General features: G+C 32.6%; 1 protein-coding gene across 1 annotated transcript; it reads left to right on the forward strand.

Moving 5' to 3' along the window:
* Positions 1 to 954: 954 nt before the first annotated feature.
* LOC145242640 (uncharacterized) lies at positions 955 to 16,822 on the forward strand. The gene is made up of 2 exons (XM_080105760.1): positions 955 to 1,931; positions 14,717 to 16,822. Exon 2 carries the CDS (start codon positions 14,805 to 14,807, stop codon positions 16,341 to 16,343), a length of 1,539 nt encoding a protein of 512 aa, XP_079961886.1. The 5' UTR covers positions 955 to 1,931; positions 14,717 to 14,804; the 3' UTR covers positions 16,344 to 16,822.
* Positions 16,823 to 24,736: the final 7,914 nt, after the last annotated feature.

Consider the following 24,736-nt stretch of genomic DNA (forward strand, 5'->3'; position numbering starts at 1 on the left):
CAGTGAAGGGGTGTTATTTTGTTGCTAGATGAGTTTGTCAGGAGTACTTTGGATTGTTCATAAAGATGGCGACTTCATTTCGACGTTTCACAGGTACGATGAAGAGCTCTCGTCGCAGGAAAATCCTTCTCTTTATAACCACAAGAATTTACCCATGCAAACAATGCACTCATCAAGTGGAACACTCTGGGTTCAATGTTTGGTGGACAACACATGGCACGACCATTACACCCCCCCTCCCCGTGGGCCCGCATAATGTCTGCAACCTAGTGTTTTTAATGTCATTGTTTTTTTTTGATATTTGTTAAAATAAGAGTCGACAGATCGATTTTTAAAATGTGTGGTTTTAAGCTAAAACAACAGTGCTTACGCAACCAAAATATCAAAAATAGTAATATCGTACCGAAAATAGTAATATATCCAAAAATTACGAAAATTCATCGAGCAGAACAACTGGTATTGTATTTTTTGTAAAAAAAAAGTTTATCGCTATCAGATAAAACAAAACGTCAGCCATTAAAATGGTGAATAGAGAGATAAGTATGCCCCCCCCCGTATTCGCGATGTTCAAAGTGTTCACATCTAGGGAAAATGCCATTTCCCTCCAATTTTCCGTAAAAATTACCTTTAAGTATAAACAATTTTCTACTCGATGAGTTTTCATCATTTTTTAATATATTACTATTTTCGACATAAGTATTGTTTTTGCTTCAAATAACATATGGTAAATTTTTACGACGTGCCCCAGCGTATTATAAACATTCCAACCTCCTCGTGTTAAGAACGGCTTTCGGAATAAGCACCCCCAACTTCGAAAGCCGTTCTTAACATGGGGAGGTTGGAGGGGGTTATACTACGCTGTGGGGCAGGTCGTAAAAAAATGCCCAACATATTTAAAAATCGATCTGTTGTCAAGCGAAGCGAAAGCGCCGTTTTTTTTTTCTTTACTAAAACAAAGTTCAAGTAAAAATAAGTTCGTTGAGAGTAATTTTGAACACTGTAAATAATTTAGCTGTTTTTGAATTAAGAATTAATTTAACCATACTTTGGTTTCGATTTTTTTAAACTAAAAATCCAATTACAATAATTTGTCCAATTGAGGTGTGTGTGTGGGGGGGGGGGGAGTGATCGTGCACACTTGTCAATTTTGTCAAGTTTTTATGTTACTGCCAGGCGCAGTTATCTGCCCTTGATTTTTGCTACCCTTCCTCGGCCCGAAAGCGCCTATCAACAATTTCTAGGACCACCACACCACACACTAACCCGTTTAAATATTCTTTTGTGAGGGTGGTGTAACAAAAAACAGCAAAAAACAAAAAAAAACAAAAAAAACAAAACAAATCTAAAAAATAAAAAATCTTTCATAACACTCTAGTCTTGCACGGGCACTCCTTCTGCCATAGAATGTAGGTAATCTTGGGGTAGAGAAGGCGTCGAAACAGTTGCCTTTTTCTTCGTTTGGACGCGACTTAAGAAGCTGAAGGAAGATGATGATGTCCCTTTACTACTGGTCAGTTTTGTCGCGTAGGATTGTACTGCCCTCATTGTCCTGAAGAGACAAAGATCTTGGCACCGTCCTTATTGCTCCTCCACTATCTAACTTAAACAAACCTCTCAGAATGTAAATACCCGTATTTTTTACTTAATATTTCATATATCCGTCCATTTAGTGTCCTTTTGTTTTTCGCGTCTTTTTTTTTTGTTTTTCTTAAAAAAAAAACAAACAACATCGATCCGTCCTATTCGTTATTTTATATGATTAAATACAGCTTATATTCCGAAAGATATTTACGATATCAAGATAAATCTAAAAAAAACGGAAGGAATAAATTTCCAGGGAATATTCCGTCCTTGATCCACGGGCCCTAAGTCGTAGAAAAAAAAAATAAATAAAAAGCGATTAATTAAAAAAAGAATCAACATAAAAAAAGGTAAGTCATTTTTATTTTATTATTTTTTTTTATATATGTGGAGAGGGGATTGTGTCAAAATTAATTTATTTGTGACGGAAATTACAGACACGAGTGAAGATATTTTAACAACTGATTTATTTTGATATGTAAAAATAGCCGCACGATGTGGCCATAAACAAAAGCCTTATTTTGATTCCACGTTTCTTGGTCGAATTCTTCAATGTGAATTCGAAATCGATTCGAATAGTTACTTTTTTCACGCAAAAATAGTTGATTTTTTTTTTTCATGCCAAAGAAATTTAACAAAAAATGGAAATGTATTAGGCGTTTTCATGTTTCATTATTAACTTTTTATAAAGACTAAAGTCACACCGAGGTTTTAATTTGTTAAATATTAAAAATAGGTTCGGTGCTTCTTCACTGCTTAACTTACTGCAGTATTTTTAAATAGTTTTTTTTTTTTTTTTTTTTCAGATTAAATTCCAGTTTCATGATTTTTTTTTTTTTTTAATTTATGAAATTGTTAGGTGGAAGCACAAAAGTTACAATACATCCTCCCCTTTTTATGTTTATAGCTTTCAAAACTACGTTATTTCAGCACGGTAACAAATGTGTATACTGCATAAGTACTATAGGTTCTTATTTAAATTCGACTTAAACACACACACACACATCTTTGTACATGTCAGGGAACGAAGATGTCATATGGCAAGTCATAATTGATCAAATTTTTTTTTTTGTAAATTTTTACTTTCTTACCACCTTAGCACTTGCCTTTTAAAATGACGACTTTCAAGAAGTTTTCGGGCCTACTGAAAATGAATCACATTTAAATTTGGAGGATACACGTAGTTTTCTCGATATTAAGCATATTTTCCGATGTATTACTTAGTGTCTTCCAACACGCATTAGTACTTTTCAGTTGGGAAAAACATAGCCTCCAGTAAAAACACAATAATGGATAACTGGTTAATATCCAGAAAAGTACTTGTTTACTTCAAATTTAAAGGTGATATTCATTTTCAGCATACCAGAAAACCTAGACAAGTCGTCAATTTAACGGTGAATACTGAGGAAAAAAAGCGGGGGGGGGGGGAAACGATACTTTTTGGGGGGTTTGTATTACAGTATAACAAATAAATGTTATCAAAGGCAAGATAAATTACTTTTCTACCTAATTGGATATTTTTTAGTGTTTTTATTTAATGTAACATGTATATTCAGCTCTAAAAACATTAAGTGTTTACCGGAAAGTTAAAAATGGCGACCGACCGACACTCTCTTTGACACGGTAAGTTTGGGAAAAGGAGTTAAAAATAAAAAAAAAAAACTAAACAAAATACTGTTAGAAACTCGCTCAATATATGTTACCGTGACATAGGCTGGCATATATTCGGTGGGTTTTTAACAGTATTTTGTCTAGTTTTTATTTTTTTAATTTTTAACTCCTTTTTCCAAACTTACCGTGTCAAAGAGTGTCGGTCGCCATTTTAAATTTTCCAATACATCGGTAAACACTTAATGTTTTTCGAGCTGAATAAACATGTTACATTAAATAAAAACACTAAAAATATATCCAGTTAGGTAGATAAGTAACTTATCTTGCCTTTGATAACATTTATTTGTTATATATTTGTTTTTTGACAACTTTTTCGAATCTGTGTACACTGTACCGCCAAAACTGGGGGGGCAGGTCAGTACTTTTTGACGGACCGTCTTTTTAAAAATCTACCAAAAATCAGGTAATTATCCGATCAATACGAAATTTTCAGCGATTATTAGGAGAAGAATGAACTTTATAACAGTGTACTTATTTTTCATAAACGATATTTATATATATATATTTTTTTGCTTACAAAACCCCCCTTGTTTTGAAGTGGGAACAAATATGCTTAAAATAATCATCTGAAACTGAACAAAACATATTGTGTTGTTGTAAGGGACAGAATTATAGATTAAAAAAAAAAAAAAAAAAAAAATTGTTTGCATACCTTATTTTGACGTCTGAATATCAGAACTTCGATTGTGTTTAATTATCCCGCTTTTGAGTTTTGAAGTGTGAAATTCGGTGAATATGTTAAGTAAAATAATTAATTTAAGTTAAGCAAAACAAAAAAAAAATTTTTTTTATATTTATACGAAAAAAGCCATTTTAAAATTTTTGATAAATAAATTAACAATTTTTTTTTTAGCGAGCCGAATAATGCATGACCATTATTAAACAGAGCATGCTTTGAATAATCGATACAAAAAAAAAAAAAATTCGATAAATATTGTGCCCTTTGTGTTAAAAATAGCATCATTTTTTTCGATCTCGTTTGAAAACGTTTGCCGCCTTTCGACTACGGTGGACCAAACGCGCTGAAATAATTTTTTTTTATTCTGCTTTAAATTGCCCCCTCCCCCCATTTTGGGGAGCCTGGCCCCCACACACATACACATTAAAAACCAAACTCATACAAATGGTCACCCATCTGGTACTGGCCAGCCTCAGCTTGATAATACATTGAAATTTTCGTCACTGAAAAATAAGTTTTTTTGGCCTGTTTAGTCTTCCATAGTTTTCGTCTCATCGAAAGAAAACGTAAACAGAGTCGATCTGAACTCTTCGGCGACGCGAAATATCTGGTTACATATATGAATAAGTGGAATTATTTGCAATTCAGGTACTTATATTATAATATTTTTGCATATTCTCTTAGAAAATCATCCTAAATCTTAGTTAGACAATAAATGAATAAATAAATTATTTCAAAAACCCTTTTTTTTAAATATTTAAGTACGTTTTTTGTGCAAGACAAAAAATAACAATTGTTAACTTTTTGGGAAAATTTAACATTTAAAATTGAATTAAAAATAGTAGAAAAAGTTTTACATTATTCTGTTTTCTATATGATAAAATTCAGGGTTTTATCTTTCTGGAAAAAAAAAAGTTACTCAGAAATAATGGATTTTAATAAATGTAATTTAGTTTTAAAAAACAACAACAACTTGATTTTGCGGCCATTTTTGGCGGTGCCTAGTGTACAGTAATACAACCCCCCCCGGCTTTTTTTTTTTTTTTTTTTTTTTTTTTACAAAGGACTAAGGAGTCATGACTTATCAAGACCCGAAAGCAATTCGAGAATAAGGGTTAATGAATGTAAGGTGGTAGTGTACTTGTTAATGGTATAAAATACAAAAATAACGATAGACTAGAGACAGGCTCGCAACGTCTCTTCTGTGGGAAAAGGCCATTCCCTACTAGGTTTCGAAGCCGGTTTTGAACTGTATCAAGGCAAGAGTTGCGGAATTTTTGTAGGAATTTTTGACACCCCTAACACGAAACTGCGAATAAAATATAAAAAACTCGTAATTTCTCTTTTAAAAGTGGGTTGTTTATTTTCTTTATGGATTATACTTCCAAAAATAAACTATTAAAGTTGTTTTAAAAGTAATAGAAATATTTTTTAGTTTTTAAAACAGTAATGAAGTTTGCGAACTCAATATTTTTCAATTTTTAAAATTTAAAAATCTATCAATTTTTCTATTGATTCTATTTTTACGATATTTTCAGGGTCAATGTGAAATTTTATGCTCTTTCCAATAAACCGAATATAATATTTTAGACAAACGTTTTTTTTTTTAAATTCACGCCCCCCCCCCATTTTCAAGTGTCTATTAAATTTGAATATATTATTTATTGACCTTTTCTCTTCAATTTGTGATATATAAAAACTTTGAGTAAATTATTTATTTTTAAATAATTTACTCACCAAAGTTTTATACATCACAAATTGAAGAGAAAAGGTCAATATATAATATATTCAAATTTAAAACAAAAAGTAGTCTTTTAGAAATTTACCTGTAAAGTTCGAAGTTAAAATCTTTTTTTTTTTTTTTTTAACCACGTTGTTTGTTTTTTCTTTTTTTTATGAAACCTTGGTCCTTGCTCCTTTAATTGAAAAAAAAATTAGGGCTTGAATTACATTTTTCGATTAGTTATAAGCTTGGAAAGACAGAGAGTCGAATAATTCAGCCTCCCATTTTGAAATGTCTATTAAAAAGTAAATAATTCATTTACTCACCAAAGTGTTATATATCAAATTGAAGAGAAAAGGTCAATAAATAATATATTCAAATTTAAAACAAAAAAAGTAGTGTTTTTTAGAAATTTACCGAAGTTTAAAACCTTTTAAAAAAAAAAACAAAACGCGTTTTTTTTTTTTTTTAAATTTTTTTTTTATGAAACCTTGGTCCTTACTTCTTTAATCGAAGAAAAAATTAGGGCTTGAATTACATTTTTCGAGTTATAAGCTTGGAAAGACGGGGTGGAATTATTCACTATTTTTCATAAAATTTCTGACACACCTAGAGCTGTGTAATTTGGGGATATGTTCATTACTGTGACATGGCAGTTAAGTAGATACCATTGGTTACACTTGAAATTCAATATTTCGATTTTTGCTCTAATAACTAAGAAGCACCTAGTAATGTAAACAAAGATGGCTACTTTGCTCAGAGTGAAAGGTCGAAGGCTGTAGCTGTGTGTAGCTCTTAAATAATTGGGGGAGGAGTGAAGGTTGTGTGGTTAACGACACGAACTGACGATCTGGTGTCCCAATTTCGAATCCAGTTCATTCCATAAAAATGACTTTCACTTAGAATATTGGCAGCCTTCACGTGGTCTCTCCTGGAAGTACCTGATGTTCAGAAATAATTCTGACTAGAAAAATATCGGGGAAACCAATGCCTACGGTAGAATCTTCGGATTCATACGGTGTAGTATGATGATTATCGATTAAATATTCTAATTTTTCAACGCAAATGTGTATGTAAAGTAATTTTTGACTAATTTCCCAACCGTATTATCTTTTTAAAATAATTTATGTCGGTAATTGCTTACTCATTTGTCATATGTAATTAATATAGGTGCTAATGCAGAGAGTGATCCGCGCTATTTTTTTTTAAATCGTATTTCCAAGTTGGGTTTGCTTTACTGTACATATATATTCGAAAAAGTTGGCACAAAACAAATATATTACAAAAAAATGTTATCAAAAGCAAGATAAGTTACTTTTCTACCCAACTGGATGTTTTTAGCGTTTATATTTAATGTAACATGTTTATTCAGCTCGGAAAAACAAAGTGTTTACCGACGTATTGGAAAACTCAAAATGGCGGCCGACTCTTGCTCGGAGACGGTAAGTTTGGGAAAAGGAGTTATAAATAAAAAACCAGTCAAAATACTGTTAAAAACCCGCCGAATATATGTCAGCTTATGTCACGGTAACCTATATTGAGCGAGTTTCTAACAGTATTTTGTCTGTTTTTTTAATTTATAACTCATTTTCCCAAACTTACGGCCTTAAAAAGAGTCGGCTGCCATTTTATATTTTCCAATACATCGGTAAACACTGTTTTTCGAGCTGAATCAACATTGGCACCCGACTCTTTGACACGCTAAGTTCGGGAAAAGGTATTATAAATAATAAACTAGACAAAATACTGTTAGGAATTCGCTCAATATATGTTACCATAACAGAAGTTAACATATATTCGGTGTTTTTTTAACAGTATTTTGTCTAGTTTTTTATTTATAACTCCTTTTCCCAACTTACCGTGTTAAAGAGAGAGTCGGGCGGCCGGGGGCGCTATGTTAAATTTTCCAATACATCGGTAAACACTATGTTTTTCGAGCTGAATAAACATGTTACATTGAATAAAAACAAAACATATCCAATTCGGTAGAAAGTAACTTATCTTGCCTTTGATAACATTTATTTGTAATATATTTGTTTTTTGACAACTTTTTCGAATCTTTTTATTCAATTGTAAGGTTAAAGTACACAATAGGTACGAAAAACACCCTCCCCTCCCCATGTTAAGGATTTTTTTTTTTTTAAATGATAACGTTATTATATCACTCTGCACGAGTACCTTAATATAGATATAATACGGTGCTTGGTAAGATATAGTCGACAGATCGATTCTTTTTTTTTTTTTTTTTAATTTTTTTATTTTAAATATGTGGTTTTAAGCCAAAACAAGATTTACTTACTCAGTTGGCGTGTCGAAAATAGTAATATATTAAAAAATTACTAAAATTCATCACATAGAACAATTGCTATAGTAAAAAAATATAAATAAAAGAAATTTTCGTTCAGGTCCGTAGAAGTCATTTTTACAACATTTGTAGCCATAGACTTTTTGGTGCTTTGTGTACTTTTTCCACCGTGCTGTGAAATCATAACGTTATTTTGAAAACCATTCTTAAAACGGAGAGGGAAGGTGTTTTGTAACTATTCTGTGCTTCCATCTAACAATTTAATAATAAAAAAAGGGTATCGTGAAGCTTGAATTTAACCTGAAAAAACTATTTAAAAATAGCGCGGTGACAAAAGTGCAGAAACGGTAAACACCATGTCGTAAAAATTACGTTGGCGGACCTGAACGAGAATCACCCTCTTCCCCCCCCCCCCATCATATATTAGTGCCCAATAAATAAAAATCCATGAAAAAATTGCAAAAAACAAAGCCGTTCTTAACATGGGTGGGTGGAGTGGAGTAGTGGAGGGTATTTATTCCAAAAGCTGTTCTAGAGGGGGGGGGGGGTCTCGTTCAGGTCCGCCGTTATTTTGGTATTATTATACAAACACCGTGACAGGGTTAGGGTTAGGGTTGGGGTTAGGGTTAATTCGCTGTCACGGTGTTTGTATAGTTTTACCTTTGGTATTATTATACAAACACCGTGACAGCGTTAGGGTTAGGGTTAGGGTTTAGGGTTAGGGTTAGGGTTTGGGGTTAGGGTTAGGGGTAGGGTTAATTCGCTGTCACGGTGTTTGTATAGTTTTACCATATTTTTTACCCCCCCCTCTAAATTATATTTTAAAAAATATTAAAATTTATTATTTTCTTTTTAAAACCAAATCTCCCTCAGTAATTTCTTTAATTTTCTATTTTTTAGCGATTATCAAGACCCTGATATACCGGACATTATTTCTCGTTCTCACGTCGACATGTTTTTGTTTGTTTTCTGTGTTTTTTTTTTCACCGAATAAACGATTCCAAATAAATTAAGCAACATAGTCGGCGAGGTAGAAAAATCGATTTTACCCTTTTATAAACAACAGTAATAAGTAAATTCTTTTTATATTAATATAAAAAAAAATATGCGGTCTCGTTTATGAACATAATAAATAGTGAAACCACTAAGAACTTAGCCAGTTAGGTAGAAAACGGACACTTAGAAAATCGATTTTATTTAAAAAAAAACATTAAACAAGTAAAAATATATATTTTTTTTAAATATTATGGGGCTATAGTCTATTTAAAAAAAAACAATATCTCCTTCAAGAACGATCATAAAATGTTTTCAATCGATATTTATTCAATAAGGGACCAGTTTTCCTACCTAGCGAAAGGGGACGAGTTTTCCCGGGAAGAGTTTTCCTAAATTCGTTTTGCTTATATGGTGAAGATGTTGGTTTTATTTTTAATGTTTTTAATACAAAAAAAAAAAAAAAAAAAAAGCACCAACTATTTAACAACTTAGAGATTTGTAGACATATTTATGCTTGTTAAGAATCCTTAATGTCCTGATTGGATCTGTACTTTAAAATCTATATCCACGTGCTGTTAAATTTGCAAAATTTTCTTCTGGGGCTCATCTTGTAAACGCGTGTGTGCGTTTTAGCGTCCTAAATTCTTTTTTCTAAATAATTTCAACGCAATGATTTAATTTGGTTCACAGTTAAAATGACAATTTAAAATATAATATAAAAAAAATATTCATTACAATTTAATATCGATTCTTTTTAGGCAACTTTTAGTATCTTATTTTTTAATTTTAGATTAATATTAGAAGAAAAAAAATGAATGAATGAAAAAAAGACCAACACTAAAGAATCCCAAATCAATATTTAATGAAAGCTTGACAAACCGAATGACAACCGGCGACTCTTTAAGTGTGCAGTAAACGGTGTTTGGTCAGAATTGGTTCCTGATATTGATTAAAAATAAGCTTTTTTTTTTACTTAGGCCTATATTATAAAAATAAGTATTGAAATTGTTTGGATTTTTATTTGTAATTTAATTGCAACTTCAAATTGACAATTTTTATAGTAAAATTCGTATAAAATACCTTCATGAGGCAAATTACAACGCAATATTATAAAAATAAACAATATGGTACTTGTACAGTTTAATCAAGACATAAAAAAAATGAAAATATCGAAAAAGCTTATATTGTACGTATCCGTTATGGAATGAAGTTCTCCGAAAAAACAATTTATGATACCGAGCAAAAGGTTCGATTTTTAGGAAGAAAAGCGGATGAAGTAAAGAATAGATACCCCGTAGCAGACGACGCCGCCTGGCGGTGCCAGGCGCACGATTCAACTAACACCGGTGATTCGACCTTGACATTGGCACAAGCACATGGCGTCAGTTGTTTTTAAACACGTCAAATAGCAAACATGCTCGAATATTCACCAGCATTTTTTTAAAAATATATTTACAAAATTGAAGATTTAAAAGAAAAAGTATATATTTACAAAACATTTTTTTAAAATAAGTAACAAAACGAACGTATTTAAATAAAAGATATTTAAATAAACGGGTGTCTCTTTCTGTTTCGGATTTTTGCGACCAAGATTGATTTTTATGTGCCGTGTTTTGGGGGGTTGTGCGTTTTTAAGACAATTCAATATTTATTCTTTAAAACATTAACTTCAGCGACAATTAATATATTTTCAAAATAATATTTTTAAATATTACATTTTTACGAATATTCGCGACCAAGATTTAAAAAAAAATTCAAATAAAGACTGTTTGAATAAAACTTATAAAAAAAGGTTCATTCTATACGGTTTGGGCCATTTCTTTTTTGTGCGTTTTTGATACAATTCAATATTTATTTACAGTGCGATGTATGTCGGTGGTCAGTGAAGGAGAAATCGAGGAGAGGCCGAGGCAATTTTTTATGCATAATAAAATCACAAGTATAAACAATCGAGATAAAAAAATATATTATTTTATTCATATCTTTTTTTATAAGTTTTATTCAAAGTCTTTATTAGAACTTAATGTACTGTTTTTTTTTTATTAACTGTTTTATTCTTTTTATCAAACAAAAATAGAACTTTTATAATGAAATATATATTATGGACTGTTTTTCAAACATCGAAATTTTAAAATTAAAGTTTTATTTAAAACAAAAGAAAAGACGAGGTGTTTTTTCTTTTCGAGATATTTTTTTTCACCATTTATTACTTTGAAATTTTATTCACCAATGAAATAAAAAAAAACAACTTTTCGTTAAATATATTTTTAAAAAATTATTATAAAATATCTATAAAGTCTATTTTTATGTCTGTAAAAGTTTGTTGAAAGTTCAAATAAAGTTTATAATTTAATTGAAAAAAAAAAACACCTCGTCTTTTTTTTTTAAATCTTGGTCGCGAATATTCGTAAAAATGTAATATTTAAAAATATTATTTTGAAAATATATTAATTGTCGGGGAAGTTAATGTTTTAAAGAATAAATATTGAATTGTCTTAAAAACGCACACAGAACCCCCCAAAACACGGCACTGGTCGCAAAAATCCGAAACAGAAAGAGACATCAGTTTATTTAAATATCTTTTATTTAAATACGTTCGTTTTGTTACTTATTTTAAAAAAATGTTTTGTAAATATATACTTTTTCTTTTAAATCTTCAAAGGTTTTGTAAATATATTTTTAAAAAAATGCTGGTGAATATTCGACTGACGCCATGTGCTTGTGCCAATGTCAAGGTCGAATCACCACCGGTGTTAGTTGAATTGTGCGCCTGGCACCGCCAGAAGCTAGTAATAAAGATGGGGTGGGAGTATCGGCGCTTTACATGTAGTTATCTGCCCGTGCCGTGTTAAAAATTTTCACAATGGCTTACTTCAACGCGCTCTCATAAGAACGTGTTTTTCCGCTGTAAAAAAAAAAAAAAAAAAAACTACTCAATAAAATTAAATGAATTTTTTTTTTTTTTTTTCGGAGATCTTCAGTCCAAAACGGATGTGTACAATATAACCTTTTTTCGATATTTTCATTTTTTAGTGTCTTGATTAAAGTGCCAACGTATTTTATACGTATTTTTAAAATTCAAACAACACTTCTATCACGGAAAGCAACTCTGACTTTCATAGGTTTTCGAATCTGCTGAAAATGAATATCACAATTTAAAGCAGACAAATAGTTTTCTTTGTTTTTCCCAATGTCGGTGGCGGTCGCCATTCTTAACATGGGGAGAAGGGGTATTTTGCAACACGCATGTGCGTTAGGTGTGTCAGAATTTTTTGGGAATTTTTGACACCCTTAACACAAAACTGCATATAAAATATTCAAAACTCGTAATTTCTTTTTAAAGTGGGGTGTTTAATTTCTTTATGGAATATACTTCCAAAATAAACTAAAGTTTTTGGAAAAATAATAGAAATATTTTTTTTTTTATATAAACTGTTTACAAAATGCCTTCGCGCGCTCATGCAGCCATTTTAATTTTACGAGTTACACTTTTTTTTTTTTTTTTTCAATTTAAAAATCTATCAATGTTTCTATTGGTTCAGTTTTTACAATATTTGCAGGTTTAATGTGAAATTTTATGCTCTTTCCAATAAACAGACAAACTTTTTTTTTTTTTTAAATCACGTGGATTTCTTTTTTTTTTTTTTTTAAACCACGTGGATTTTTTTTTTTTTTTTAAGTGGAACCTCATATTTTTGAAAATATTGTCTAGTAAATATTAAGCACTTACTATAATTTTTTTCTATTTCATTCAGTGTTTTATTTTAGATTAAAAAAAAAATTCATTCCATTAAGAAGAAATAAAATATTTTAAATCAAAAACTCATGTATTTCTTTAAGAGAATAAAAAAAAAATGGAAAATTTGTCGAGGGGGTTGTTTATAAAAGTAAACTTATGAGTAAATGTGATCATTTTTCAAGTACGGTGACCCATATTGACTAACTTTTGTTGACAGCAAATAGAAAGGGGAGATTATGGCGCTTTTAGGCCTACGTAGTTCTCAACTGGAAGAAAGGGAGACAAACGCGCCCCGTGACCATCTGATACGACAATTTAAAGTCGCAGTATTTTTGAATCCTTGCTTAAAAAATTATTTTATTTAAAAAGTACATGGAATATAAAATATAAATATGGATAAATTCTTAACAACGAAGAATGGAAGTACCCATTGATTAGTATTTTTTATAGGCAAGTGATTGTTTGGAATTTATATATTTATTATATTTGAAGTAAGTTAAAATTTGTTGATTTTCTTAATCTTTTTTAAAGAATACAGAGTTAAAAAAAAAATAAATATTGCATATTTTGCTATTAAACCTGTTATTTTAAAATTTGGTCTTTGCCTCTTTTATTGAAAAAAAAATTAGGGTTTAAATTACATTTTTCAAGTAATTATAAGCTTCGAAAGATAGTCTACTTATTCAAGTTTTTATCACACATTTTTAATGGCGACTTCTGACATGCTAGTGCGTTAGTACTTTTTAGTTGGGAAAACATGGCTGCCAGTGAAAACCATGGATTACATTGAATAAGTGTTAATATCCAGAAAAATGTTTTTCTACTCCAAATTTAAATGTGATATTCGTTTTCAGCATACCCGAAAATCTCAAAGCCATCAATTTAATGGTGAATGTTTTGTTACAGTGAAAGTAAATATATATATATATTCACACATTTTCGTTCCAAGTTTTGATTCACAACAAGCCTATTTTTTATTTATTTATTTTGTTAAATTACTAATTAAGATACCGGTTAATGAGATGAAGATGTGTGTGTGCATATATATATGACTTCAAATAAATATTATTTTTATATCCACAGACATTAGTGTTTCATGCTTATGCAATCCTCAGTGTAGGAAGTGATAATCACTGATCAAGAGATACAAACCCAGTCACAATTCCACCCTTGACATCATAGATAAAGTAAAAAGGGGGAAAATAAGGAGGGGTCTTTAGTTCATGGCATTTCGAAGCTAAATGCTTCTCATCAGAAGAGGAGGGACAGAATTATGGCCTAAGGAGGTTTCTTTTTTTTTTTTTTTCTTATCTTTCCCTTTTACTTTTCCTTATTCTGATGATGTAATAAAGTTATATATACCTTTTTATTCTTCATCTTTCATTTAATATATTTTTGAATAAAAAAAAAATGATAATGAAAGAAATTTTTTTTTAAATTTTATTATTTTACACGTATTGTTTTTTCCTTGTCAGGTGGAGGATTCATTGTTTCGGGGAAACCTACCTTCTTCATATATTATTTTAATTGGAATTCATTGAGATGAGTATTATTTATATTAATTTATTCATCGCGGACTATTGTTCTCATCTTTATTAGTTTTTGTTTCACGACGTTTCGGCCAACTATTCTTCTGGCCTTTGTCAGGTGGTAACCACGACGGATAGGAACTTCGAATCTCTTAACTGCATTCTCAGCAATCACTGCCATCCGTAGTTGTTGCCGTCTCACCACGTTTTTTGCCAAGTAAACCTCAACAACTATGGATGGCAGTGATTGCTGAGAATGCAGTTAGGAGATTCGAAGTTCCTATCCGTCGCGGTTACCACCTGACGAAGGCCAGAAGAATAGTTGGCCGAGACGTCGTGAAACAGCAACCAATAAAGATGAGGATAATAGTCCGCAATAAATAAATTAATATACTGGGGCTATTGCAAAATGAGCAAATTAAAAATGTTTCAGTGAAAATAATAAACAGGTAACTTAATATGTGCTTTATTAATTTAATTTATTTATTTTCAGATTCTGGACTTAAATGCAGACTAAAAGAGAGAGTGGTCATTGTTGGTCTTAAAGTTCCGGCAGAATTTCATCTTTAAAAGAAGCAAAAATGGATTCCTTGCCAAGTAACAAATCTCTGCCAACAAACCTTTGTCTACGCCAAGGCTACCCGCTGCCAGCACATTGCGTTATCATAGATGACAAAACCTTTCACAGCCAGCTGACGCAGAATTACATGAAGAACCAGGAACTTTATAGCAAGCAGTTCATGCAGAACTGCTACCTTCAGGCGTCGTACGAGAAACCATTCCAGGCAGAAATCGGCACAAAGTCGCATCTTGCGGTGAAGACCTCCTCAGCTCCCGTAACTCCGTCGATGACCCTTTCCCCAGCATTAACAACTGCGTCAGTTAATTCATCACATCCGCACAGTAATCATGATCACCATCATCATGTACATGACCATCTTCAGCAATCATCACAACAACCACAGCAACAATTTTCACATCAGGATCATCAGCAGCAGCAGTTGCAAGAGTCTGATACGAAACCATCTATTATTGCAACAACGGCGGCTGCACTACTAAATCTGTCAGCAGCCACGGCAGCGAGTACAGCAGAAAACCGTCCAAAACGTTTTAGTTGCGACTTATGTTGTAAACTGTTTGCGCGTCGGGATACACTTCAGATCCACCAGCGGACCCATACTGGGGAACGTCCATTTCCCTGCGGGGTGTGTGGCAAGAAGTTTGCTCGGAAGGACAAGTTGCAAATCCACTTGCGCATTCACAGCGGTGAGCGGCCATTCCACTGTACACTGTGTCCAAAGAAATTCATCCAACGCGACAAGCTGCAAATTCACATAAGAACCCACAGCGGTGAGAAGCCCTTCTGTTGCGATCTCTGTCCAAAACGGTTCGCTCGCCGCGAGAAGCTCCAAATCCATCGTCGGATTCATACTGGGGAGAGGCCCTATAGATGTGACATCTGTCCAAAGCAATTTTCACGCGGGGACAAGCTGCAGATTCACAAGCGGTCGCACAGTGGAGAGAAACCATTTCGATGCGACCTCTGTCCGAAGCAATTTGCTCAGCGGGACAAGCTAAAAATCCACGCAAGGACCCACAGTGGGGAAAAACCATATCACTGCGACATCTGTCCGAAACAATTTGCCCGGGGGGACAAGCTGCAGATCCACAAACGGACTCATAGTGGGGAGAAACCGTTCCACTGTGATGTATGTCCGAAGCAGTTTGCTCAACGGGACAAGCTCGTCATCCACCGTCGGATCCATTCAGGTGAGAAGCCATTCCCATGTGATGTCTGTGAGAAGCGCTTCTCACGCAAGGACAAGCTGCAGATCCACTACCGAACGCACACATTTGAAAGGCCATTCCGCTGCAGCATGTGCATCCAGCAGTTTGCCCGCCGCGACACATTGCTAGTTCACCAGCGTACCCATTCCGCAGAAAAGCCGCTTAGCTGTGAGGTGTGCGCGAAACCGTTTGCTCGCATGGACAAACTGCAGCGGCACCGGCGGACACATGCGCAGGTGAAAAACAACTTTTTGCAAGCGTCTTCTTGCAAGAACTTGAAGGAGTACATGCCTCTGGGCACCTATCTCTGGCAGAATGTTTACCCCGTATAATCTTCACAATGATAACTTTTTTTTTTTGTCCTCAGCTTTAATACCTAATCACTCCTGAACTGTCAACTAAACTCCAACCTCTGTCTCATCACTGAACCTTGGCATCCTTGTGCCTGTTTTACAAGTATTTCAATAGCAAGTGCTCTGATGAACTCCGAACACTAGTACTCCCTTGACGACAATATCCCCAACAAGCAGCAAAATCCCACCCCTACGCAGTAGAGATACCTAGACGCCATAAAGCCTTCTACGTGAATAGCTTTTTCTCTTGGACTGCTGCACTTCAGAATTCCCTCCCGGGGCCCCTGCTTCCCTGACTGTACTGACATGCAGAAATTCAAGTGAACAGACATCTTGCTGCTTAACTCCATAAATAGTATCCCTGATCCCAAATAGTAACCCCTCATGAATAACTGGCCCTGTGCCTTGTTTGGGGCAGGACATCAATAAAAAAATTTTTAAAAATTAAAAAATAACAATTTTGAGTATTTTATTTATTTTATTTTTTTAACTGTAGACAGCAAACCGAAAAAGTGGTAAAAAAAAAACAAAACATATAACAAATGAGTGCTTCTATATTATAACAAAAAAAAAAAAATTGAATTTCAAGTGAAACAAATGGTATCTATGTGATTATGTCACAAATAGTAACATATCCAAAAATTAAAGAAAGTGATAAGGTAGAAAAATAAGTGTTACTGAAAAACAGTTTTCGATAAAGTTTAGATAAGGAATAAAATTTGTCCGGCATTTTTAATTACGTTCATTACATGACGTAAGCAACAGAACTTAATTATCTCCCCTCTCAGCTTTTTTTTTTTTTTTTTTGTTAAGTAAGTGTAACATAGTAATTTAGTGTATAGTCTTAAGTTAGAATAAGAAAAAAAATTGTTTTATTTTTTAGCAATTATTGAGACTCCAAATCTGACTGCCTCATGTCAACGATTTTGTTGTTGTTCTAACTTACCAACTCGTTACTACTTGTTTTTTGAATTAAACTCTTTAAATAAAATTAAAACACCAAAAACTTATCCAGTTAGGTAGAAGAGTAACTTATTTGTCTTTGGTAACTTATGTTATATATATATATATATATATATATATATATATATATATATATATATGCTGTGAGAGTTGGCAGCGATTAGTATTTAAGAAAAAAAGTTCTCCTGTTGTTGTTTGCGGCAATACAAAAAAAATATATGATTTTTTTTTTTTTTTTTTTTTTTAGTTTGGTTTTCTATACTGCAAAATGCTCAAATTTTATGAGCCCCATACTTTTCCAGAAAAAATAAATGATGTCTGTTTTTAAAATTTGTAGCTATTAATCCTTACAAATGAACGGTCTTTATGTTAGTTACAATGTGGTAAGAAAAATTTCAGTCATGGAATTGTTAATAAAATACACAATATTTTCTGCAGTTCAACCTGTGCTCGCTTGGAATAATAACAAAAATCGAAATATTGAATTTCAATTAAAACCAATGTCATCTACTTAATTGCCATGTCGAAATTAGTAACATATCTAAAAATTATGAAAAATGATCAAGTAGAAAGTTAATGATTAATGAAAATTGTTTATGAAAAAAAAACACTGCAAATTATACTTAGATAATAAACAGAACTACAACTTAATAGTTACTTTCCTTGTTTATGTTAACTTTTTCTTGCGTTACATTTAAAAACGATCATGGCAGATCGATGGATTTTGAAAGTAAATGTGTTATGTAATGTGGCAATGTTACGAATTTTGACATATTTAAGTAGATAACATTGCTTTTAGTTCAAATGCAATTTTATGACTTTTGCTAAAATTTCAGACAAGCACTGTCCAACCTTATTTAATACAAATAAACTTTAGTCTTATTTATTCATTTATTTTTTCCTGAAATCCTCTCAGATGAATGCACAAACTTCAGTTTGTTTATGGTTTGTCCACCAAGTTTCAGTCAAAAACCTCCAACAGTCTTTGTTTTATTACGCCACCAAAGATTATCCACAACAACCACTTTACTCTATTAATCCATCACTGCATGAATTTTAATCTTAAAACATGGAATCGTTGCTCCTTAACGGGTTTGAAGGTAAGAATAAACCTCCAGTCATGATCTAGTGGTAGTTAAGTTTTATGCGAACAAACCGGTTTTATGAGAGTGGCGATTTAAAAAATTTTTTTTTTTAAAACAAGATGAGCTTACTCTTCAAACATCCAATGATTTATTAAAATGCTTGTGGTACACATTTGTGACAGTCTCATGTGACCGTCTCCTTTTTTGTCAATTCTAATAAGTTACAATGGTAGCTTCCAAATTATGCAGTCAAAATTACCTGAATATTACTGAATCATTGAACAAAACAACTTTAATCGTGTTAGCAGGTGAAAAATTGCCGCTATCTTTGTTTAATTTGAACGGAAAATTACCTCCCTGCTGAACTGTCTTGTGTTTTATGATCATTTTCATCAAATTCTATTTTTTATTTTCTTTAGTAAAAATAATTTTCTACCTTATCGATTTTCGTAATTTTTGGATATAATCATTTTAAAAATATGAGGAATACATAGATACCATTGTTTTCATGTAAAATTCAGTTTTACGATTTCCAAAAATCTCGTCCTAATTCTGTAGAAGCGCCCTTATCTTTTTACATCTTAATGTCAAAAGGAACTTTCATGGGCAAAGTTTCTAAGAACTACCTGTTTATGGAACATAATACTTTGAGACTGCTTGCCAGCTAACTGCAACATTTGCATTTTTAAGTCCAATGTAAACAAATTCTTATGAAACCATCCTTAGATAATCAAATTTTGCTTAGTTTCATCCCTTGTTAACAATCCTCAGTGTTGTCTCACTCACATGATCGTTGTTAACCCTCATCCTCAAGTGGCTTTTGAGCCTTGATCAGCAGTGATTCATTAGTAGGACTAGGACAACAGCATATTCTTTTCATTGTTTTGACTCTCGAGTGTGTATCCGTTGATATCTTATATGCTTTTATATAGAGTGATGTGGTTCTCAGTTGATTAACTGTGTCGGATATATACTCTAGAGTCAAAACAATGAAAAGAATATGCTGTTGTCATAGCCCTAATCATTAGTACATAAAAACAAAATGGATTGAGTTCTAGACCAATCAGTCACGAGTAACTGTGACAAAAACTAGAATCCCAGATGGGTTATAGTCAGCTAACGTATTTCCTGACTTTCGGCGTAGCGCTACCGGAAGCGGTGACAAGGTAAATCGGTTCCTTCACTTTTATTGTTCTTCAACATTTCTATTGTGAAGCGATTTATTGAAATAAAATATAAGAAAAGGACATTATTGAAAATTTAAAAATAACACAATTAGTCTTTATTTGCACTTTTAATAAAAACTTTTTTTTTTTTAATTTTTATTTTATTTGAAATTTTATAAGAAATATGTTTATGAAATTATAAAAATTAAGTTATCGTAATCAAAATAACAAAATCATTCTTAATTAAAATTTTTAAACATGTTTTTAATAATTCTTTCAAAAAAAAAAAAAAAAAAAAAATTGAAGGAACTGATTTGCCTTGTCACCACTTCCGGTAGCAGACACACCGGAAGTTAGGAAGTACATTAGCTAACTATTATCTTAGATGGCAGAACTTTGACCTTACCATGATGAGAAAGGGTTGGATTTTAGGGGGTCAGTATTGCAGCTGTAAAAGCTGGCATTAGTACGTTTGTTTAATTTCCTATGCTTCTCCATATGGTCAATTTAATGTGACAAATCCAGCTCCCCTAAAAAAAACTTTATGTATAGCGTGTAATAAATGCATCACTCCCTCTGAAAGGAAGATCTAATATCAAGGAAAATGGCCTTTTCAAATGGTACAAGATCTTGGAATCGTTAATAAAATTCACAATCTCTTCTGCAATCCAACCATATTTAGTACGTATAAACTTCAGTATATGCCTGACTTGTCCACCAGAGTTTCAAACATGAATATCCAACAGTCGTTGTTTTATTGCCATTCATGTTGCTCTCTATAAGCAAATGTGGTAATAGTCAGCTAGCATCTTCCCTATTTTTTTGTGTGATGCTACCAGAACTGGCGAAGAGGTAAAACAGTACCTTTGCTTTTTGTTATTCAGTATTTGTATTTTGAAGCAGTTTATTGAAATAAATATAAAATAAAAAGGACATTGAAAAGTATGCAATAAAAAATAACAAAATTAGTCTTTATTTGCACTTGTAATAACACACTTAGTGCAAATAAAAAAAAACATTTAATGCAAATAAAGATTAATTCTGTTATTTTTGATTGTATAATTTTCGACAATGTCCTTGTATATATTTTACTAGTGATGATGGCGGGAGCTTGGCTTGTGCATAAAATACGCTTAAATATATTTTAATTTGTCCAGATTTCATATATATTATTAATCATAATTTCAAGTAAAAGAAAAAGCACTTAGGTGCCATCAGCTAGAACCGAAACTGTAGTATTCAAAGCTGGTAACGTTATCACTGTACCACCAACGTGACTCGCATATAAACTGAGATGAATGTTTAATGATTTTTCAATTTTGACCCATTAAAATCTATTTTAACTGGATAAAACCCCATAAAAATTCCAATTATTTGAGGCCCCAAGCGTTACTCTGCGACCTTTAGTTTCAAAATATGGAGACAGACAGACATATAGCCTTTTATATATTAGATTTCAATAAATTGCTTCAAAATACAAATACTGAATTAAAAATAAAAAACGTAAAGGTACTGTTTTGGCTCGTCACTGTTTCTGGTAGCGCCATGCAGAAACTTAGGAAAGACTCTGACTATAACCACAAATTTAGATAGATTGTCAGTTTAATGTGGCAAATTGAACTCCTCAAAAAAGCATTCTGGGTACAGCGTGCAATAAATCTATGCCTCCCTCTGAAAGGAAAAGGTAATGACTAGGAGAATGGCCTTTTTAAAACAGTACAAGATCTGGCAATCCTTAAAATCGTTAATAAAATTCAATCTCTTCTGCAATCACTGCCATATTTGGTATGAATAAACTTCAGTATATTCCTGACTTGTCCACCAAACTTCAGACATGAATATCCAACATTCTTTGTTTTATTGCCGTTCAATGATAAACTCCGAATGTGCACTTCTGTATTAATGAAGCTCATTTAGTGTTGTGTGAATTTGATAACATCTTCACCAGAAGACCGTTCACAAGTTACACTATCATCCATCAAATACATGGGTTGCAATAGGAGATAATTGCAAGGGAGATAATTCGTGGTTAACTGGTTTGAATATGAAAATGACTTGTCAACCATGATGAATATTGAGTGCTAGTTAGTGATTAAGATGTTTTGGTCAGATGAAGAGGTGACACTGAAGGATGAACAATGGTTTAAACAGGATGGAGCAACATCCTACACTTTAAATAGATCATTGGAACGACTGTGGGGACACTGGTGGTTGTCGTCTCAGGAGTTTCACACTCAATGGACTTGAGGGATTATCTCAAAGACAATCTCAACATGTAAACTTTAAATCAATCCTCAGACTATTCTAGAACTAAAAAACCAAAAGGATTTATTGACAGTTTACAGATTGTTTTCAATGCTGATGTGCAATTTTGCTGCAAAACATTGAACGGTCATAAAACAGACTGTTGAATATTCATAACTGAAATTTGGTGGACAAGTAAGGCATAAATTATAGTTTACTTATTCTAAATTGTGAATTTTATCAATGTTTCCATAGTTGGTATTTGTTTGACATCTCCTATAGAAAAATAACCAAGCAATAAATCTATTCCACTTTTTGGTGGCGGAAATGAATGGGAAGACTGTCGTATGAAAAGACAAGATAAAATTTATTGAAATGTGATAGGATTCTAAAAGGTTGTTTATTGAAGTACACAGTGCCCTAAGTTGGCCTATTTTAAATTTACAAAAAAAAAAAAAAAAAAAAAAAAAAAACTTTACTTTTTAGGATCAGTTAAAACGTTTTAGATTTTTGCTGCTTGTGACATTTAAAAATCATGAGTCGCATCTTTCGCTTGGTGCGGATTGCGAACCCATGTGACTTTTGATCAAGGGCAAGTTGGTTGATGGACTCCTAACTGTTGAGAGATGTCCAATCAAAATCATTTTCTCTTCATCTTCTCCTTGGCTTTTCCCTGCCTCTTTTGCCTTCTAACATACTCTTAAAGCATAACTTTGTCAGGCCAGTGGTTGATCGTTTGACATGGCCAAAAATTTTAAGTGTTTTACTTTTTATTTTATCAAATAGAGGGGGTAAGGAAATAGTTTGACAAAGGGTAGATATTTTGTTCTGGCGATGTCCCATAATGAAACGCATGACATGATTTTGAAACCCATCAATGCAGTTGGTTAGTTGTTCAGTCCATGTGATACAATCAAGGCCATGTAAAACTACTGGGGAACATGAATTCGATAACTTACTTTAATAGTTATCAGCAACTTTTTTGATTTTAGAATAGTGTTGCATTTTGGAAAGCCACCTAACCCAACCCAATTTTGTGTTTCGATGTTGTCTCATGATCACTGGAGAAAATCAGTTTATGCCCTAAATAAATGAATTGGGTAAATTTAAAGTCCCAAAAAAAGGTCAAAATAACATAAGCTCTATTCCTTTTTCATGGCAGATTTTTTCAGTTAAATATTTTTTTAATTTTTTTTTATTTGTTTTATACAATCAAAGGGAGACAACTGCGTTACGTTTTCATTGCTGGGGGGTAAAAAAATTAAATTTTTGCATCAAAGGGAATTATATTTCGTAATTTTGAAAATTACGATGACACCAAATAACAAACTTTTGTGCTTATTTTTATTGAAGCTTATGAGATATGCAAGTTCAAAATAAATTAACAAGAAAATATTAAAAAAATATTAGGATGCACCAAAAAATTATAAAAAATAAGTAGAATTTTGATAAATTTAAGCCAGCATGTTGCATTTATTTTAGAAGGCAAATAATTTTCTAATGAAACAGTGAATCTCGTTCAGAGTTTGTGGGCGACTATTAGTAAATTAATTTAATTATTTATATATTTTTTTTTAATACAATTCAACTCTTATTTTCCATGTATTTTTGTGGCTATTTTCTTTTTTTCCAAAACTATTTCAACTAACTGGTAAGTTAATTATCTTTAAATCTAACTAGGGATTCAATAATATATAATTAAATAATAATTATTCTTTTATACCTATGGACACTGGTGTTTCATGTTTACGCAATCATCAGTGTAGGATAACAATTCCTGCCGGTTGAGGGATTCGAACTCCGTCACATAGCCACCTTTGACTCCATTTGCTAAGCCTCTACCTCTAATCCACCAGATAATTGCCACAAGAATGAAAGGAATTAAGAACTAATAAACGCTCAATTCAAGCACGGTAGACAATCCAAGGTGTTTGAACGATGAAAGTCTTGAACGTTGCATAAACGCTAGTTGACTGCGTCTTAGTTTATACTTACCAGAGAGTGACCATCCTTAAATACTCTTAAAGGGGGCTTGATAATTATAATTAAATAATAATTATTCTTTTATACCTACAGACATTAGTGTTTCATACTTATGCAATCATCAGTGCAGGGTGACAATTCCTGCTAGTCATGAGATTCAAACCCAGCCACGAAGCCACCTTTTGCTCCATTTGCTGGGCCTCTATTTCACGGCCATCAAACAATTGCCACAGAAATGAAGAGAATTCAGAACTATAAAACGCTGAATTCGGGCAAGTACAATGACAACCTACAGTGTTCACACAAGTGGAAGTTGTGAACATTGCATAGATGTAAGTTGACTGCTTTGCTGATGCAATTTTCTATCTATATAAAAGCCAAGTACGTCCAAGGATGGAGTACTGCTGCCACATCTTGGCAAGAGCTGCTAAAAACAGTCTGTCCTGCCTTGACAGAGTAAAAAGTAGACTCCGTGGCTTAGTGGGGATGCCCTTTTCTCTTCCCTGCAACCTCTCTCCCACAGAAGAGACGTTGCAAGCCTGTCTTTGTTTTATCGTTTTTTTTCCATGGCAAGTGCTCGTCTGAGCTCCAATCTCTGCCCCCCCCTGCCCACGCCAATCTTTCACGATAAACACCCATCTATCTGAAACTACTGTCAATAATTTTCCCCACTCTTTATCTGTGCCTAAATCAAAACATAGATTCCATCAACAAAGCTTCTTTCTTAGAAGTGCACGCCTGTGGAACTCTCTTCCGTTTGCCTGTTTCCCACTTGACTACAACTTGGATGTCTTCAAGTTCAACATAAACAAGTTTCTGATAAACTGCCCCCTTAAGTAAGACACTTTATCAAATCTCCAATACTAACGATTACTATGATACTATCCCATTGATTACTGTACATGCAATAACCCTTATTCCCGAGTGTCCT

The sequence above is a fragment of the Euprymna scolopes genome, chromosome 21 (genome assembly GCF_053919585.1).
Source record: "Euprymna scolopes isolate OS-2025 chromosome 21, ASM5391958v1, whole genome shotgun sequence".
Lineage (NCBI taxonomy): Eukaryota > Metazoa > Mollusca > Cephalopoda > Sepiida > Sepiolidae > Euprymna > Euprymna scolopes.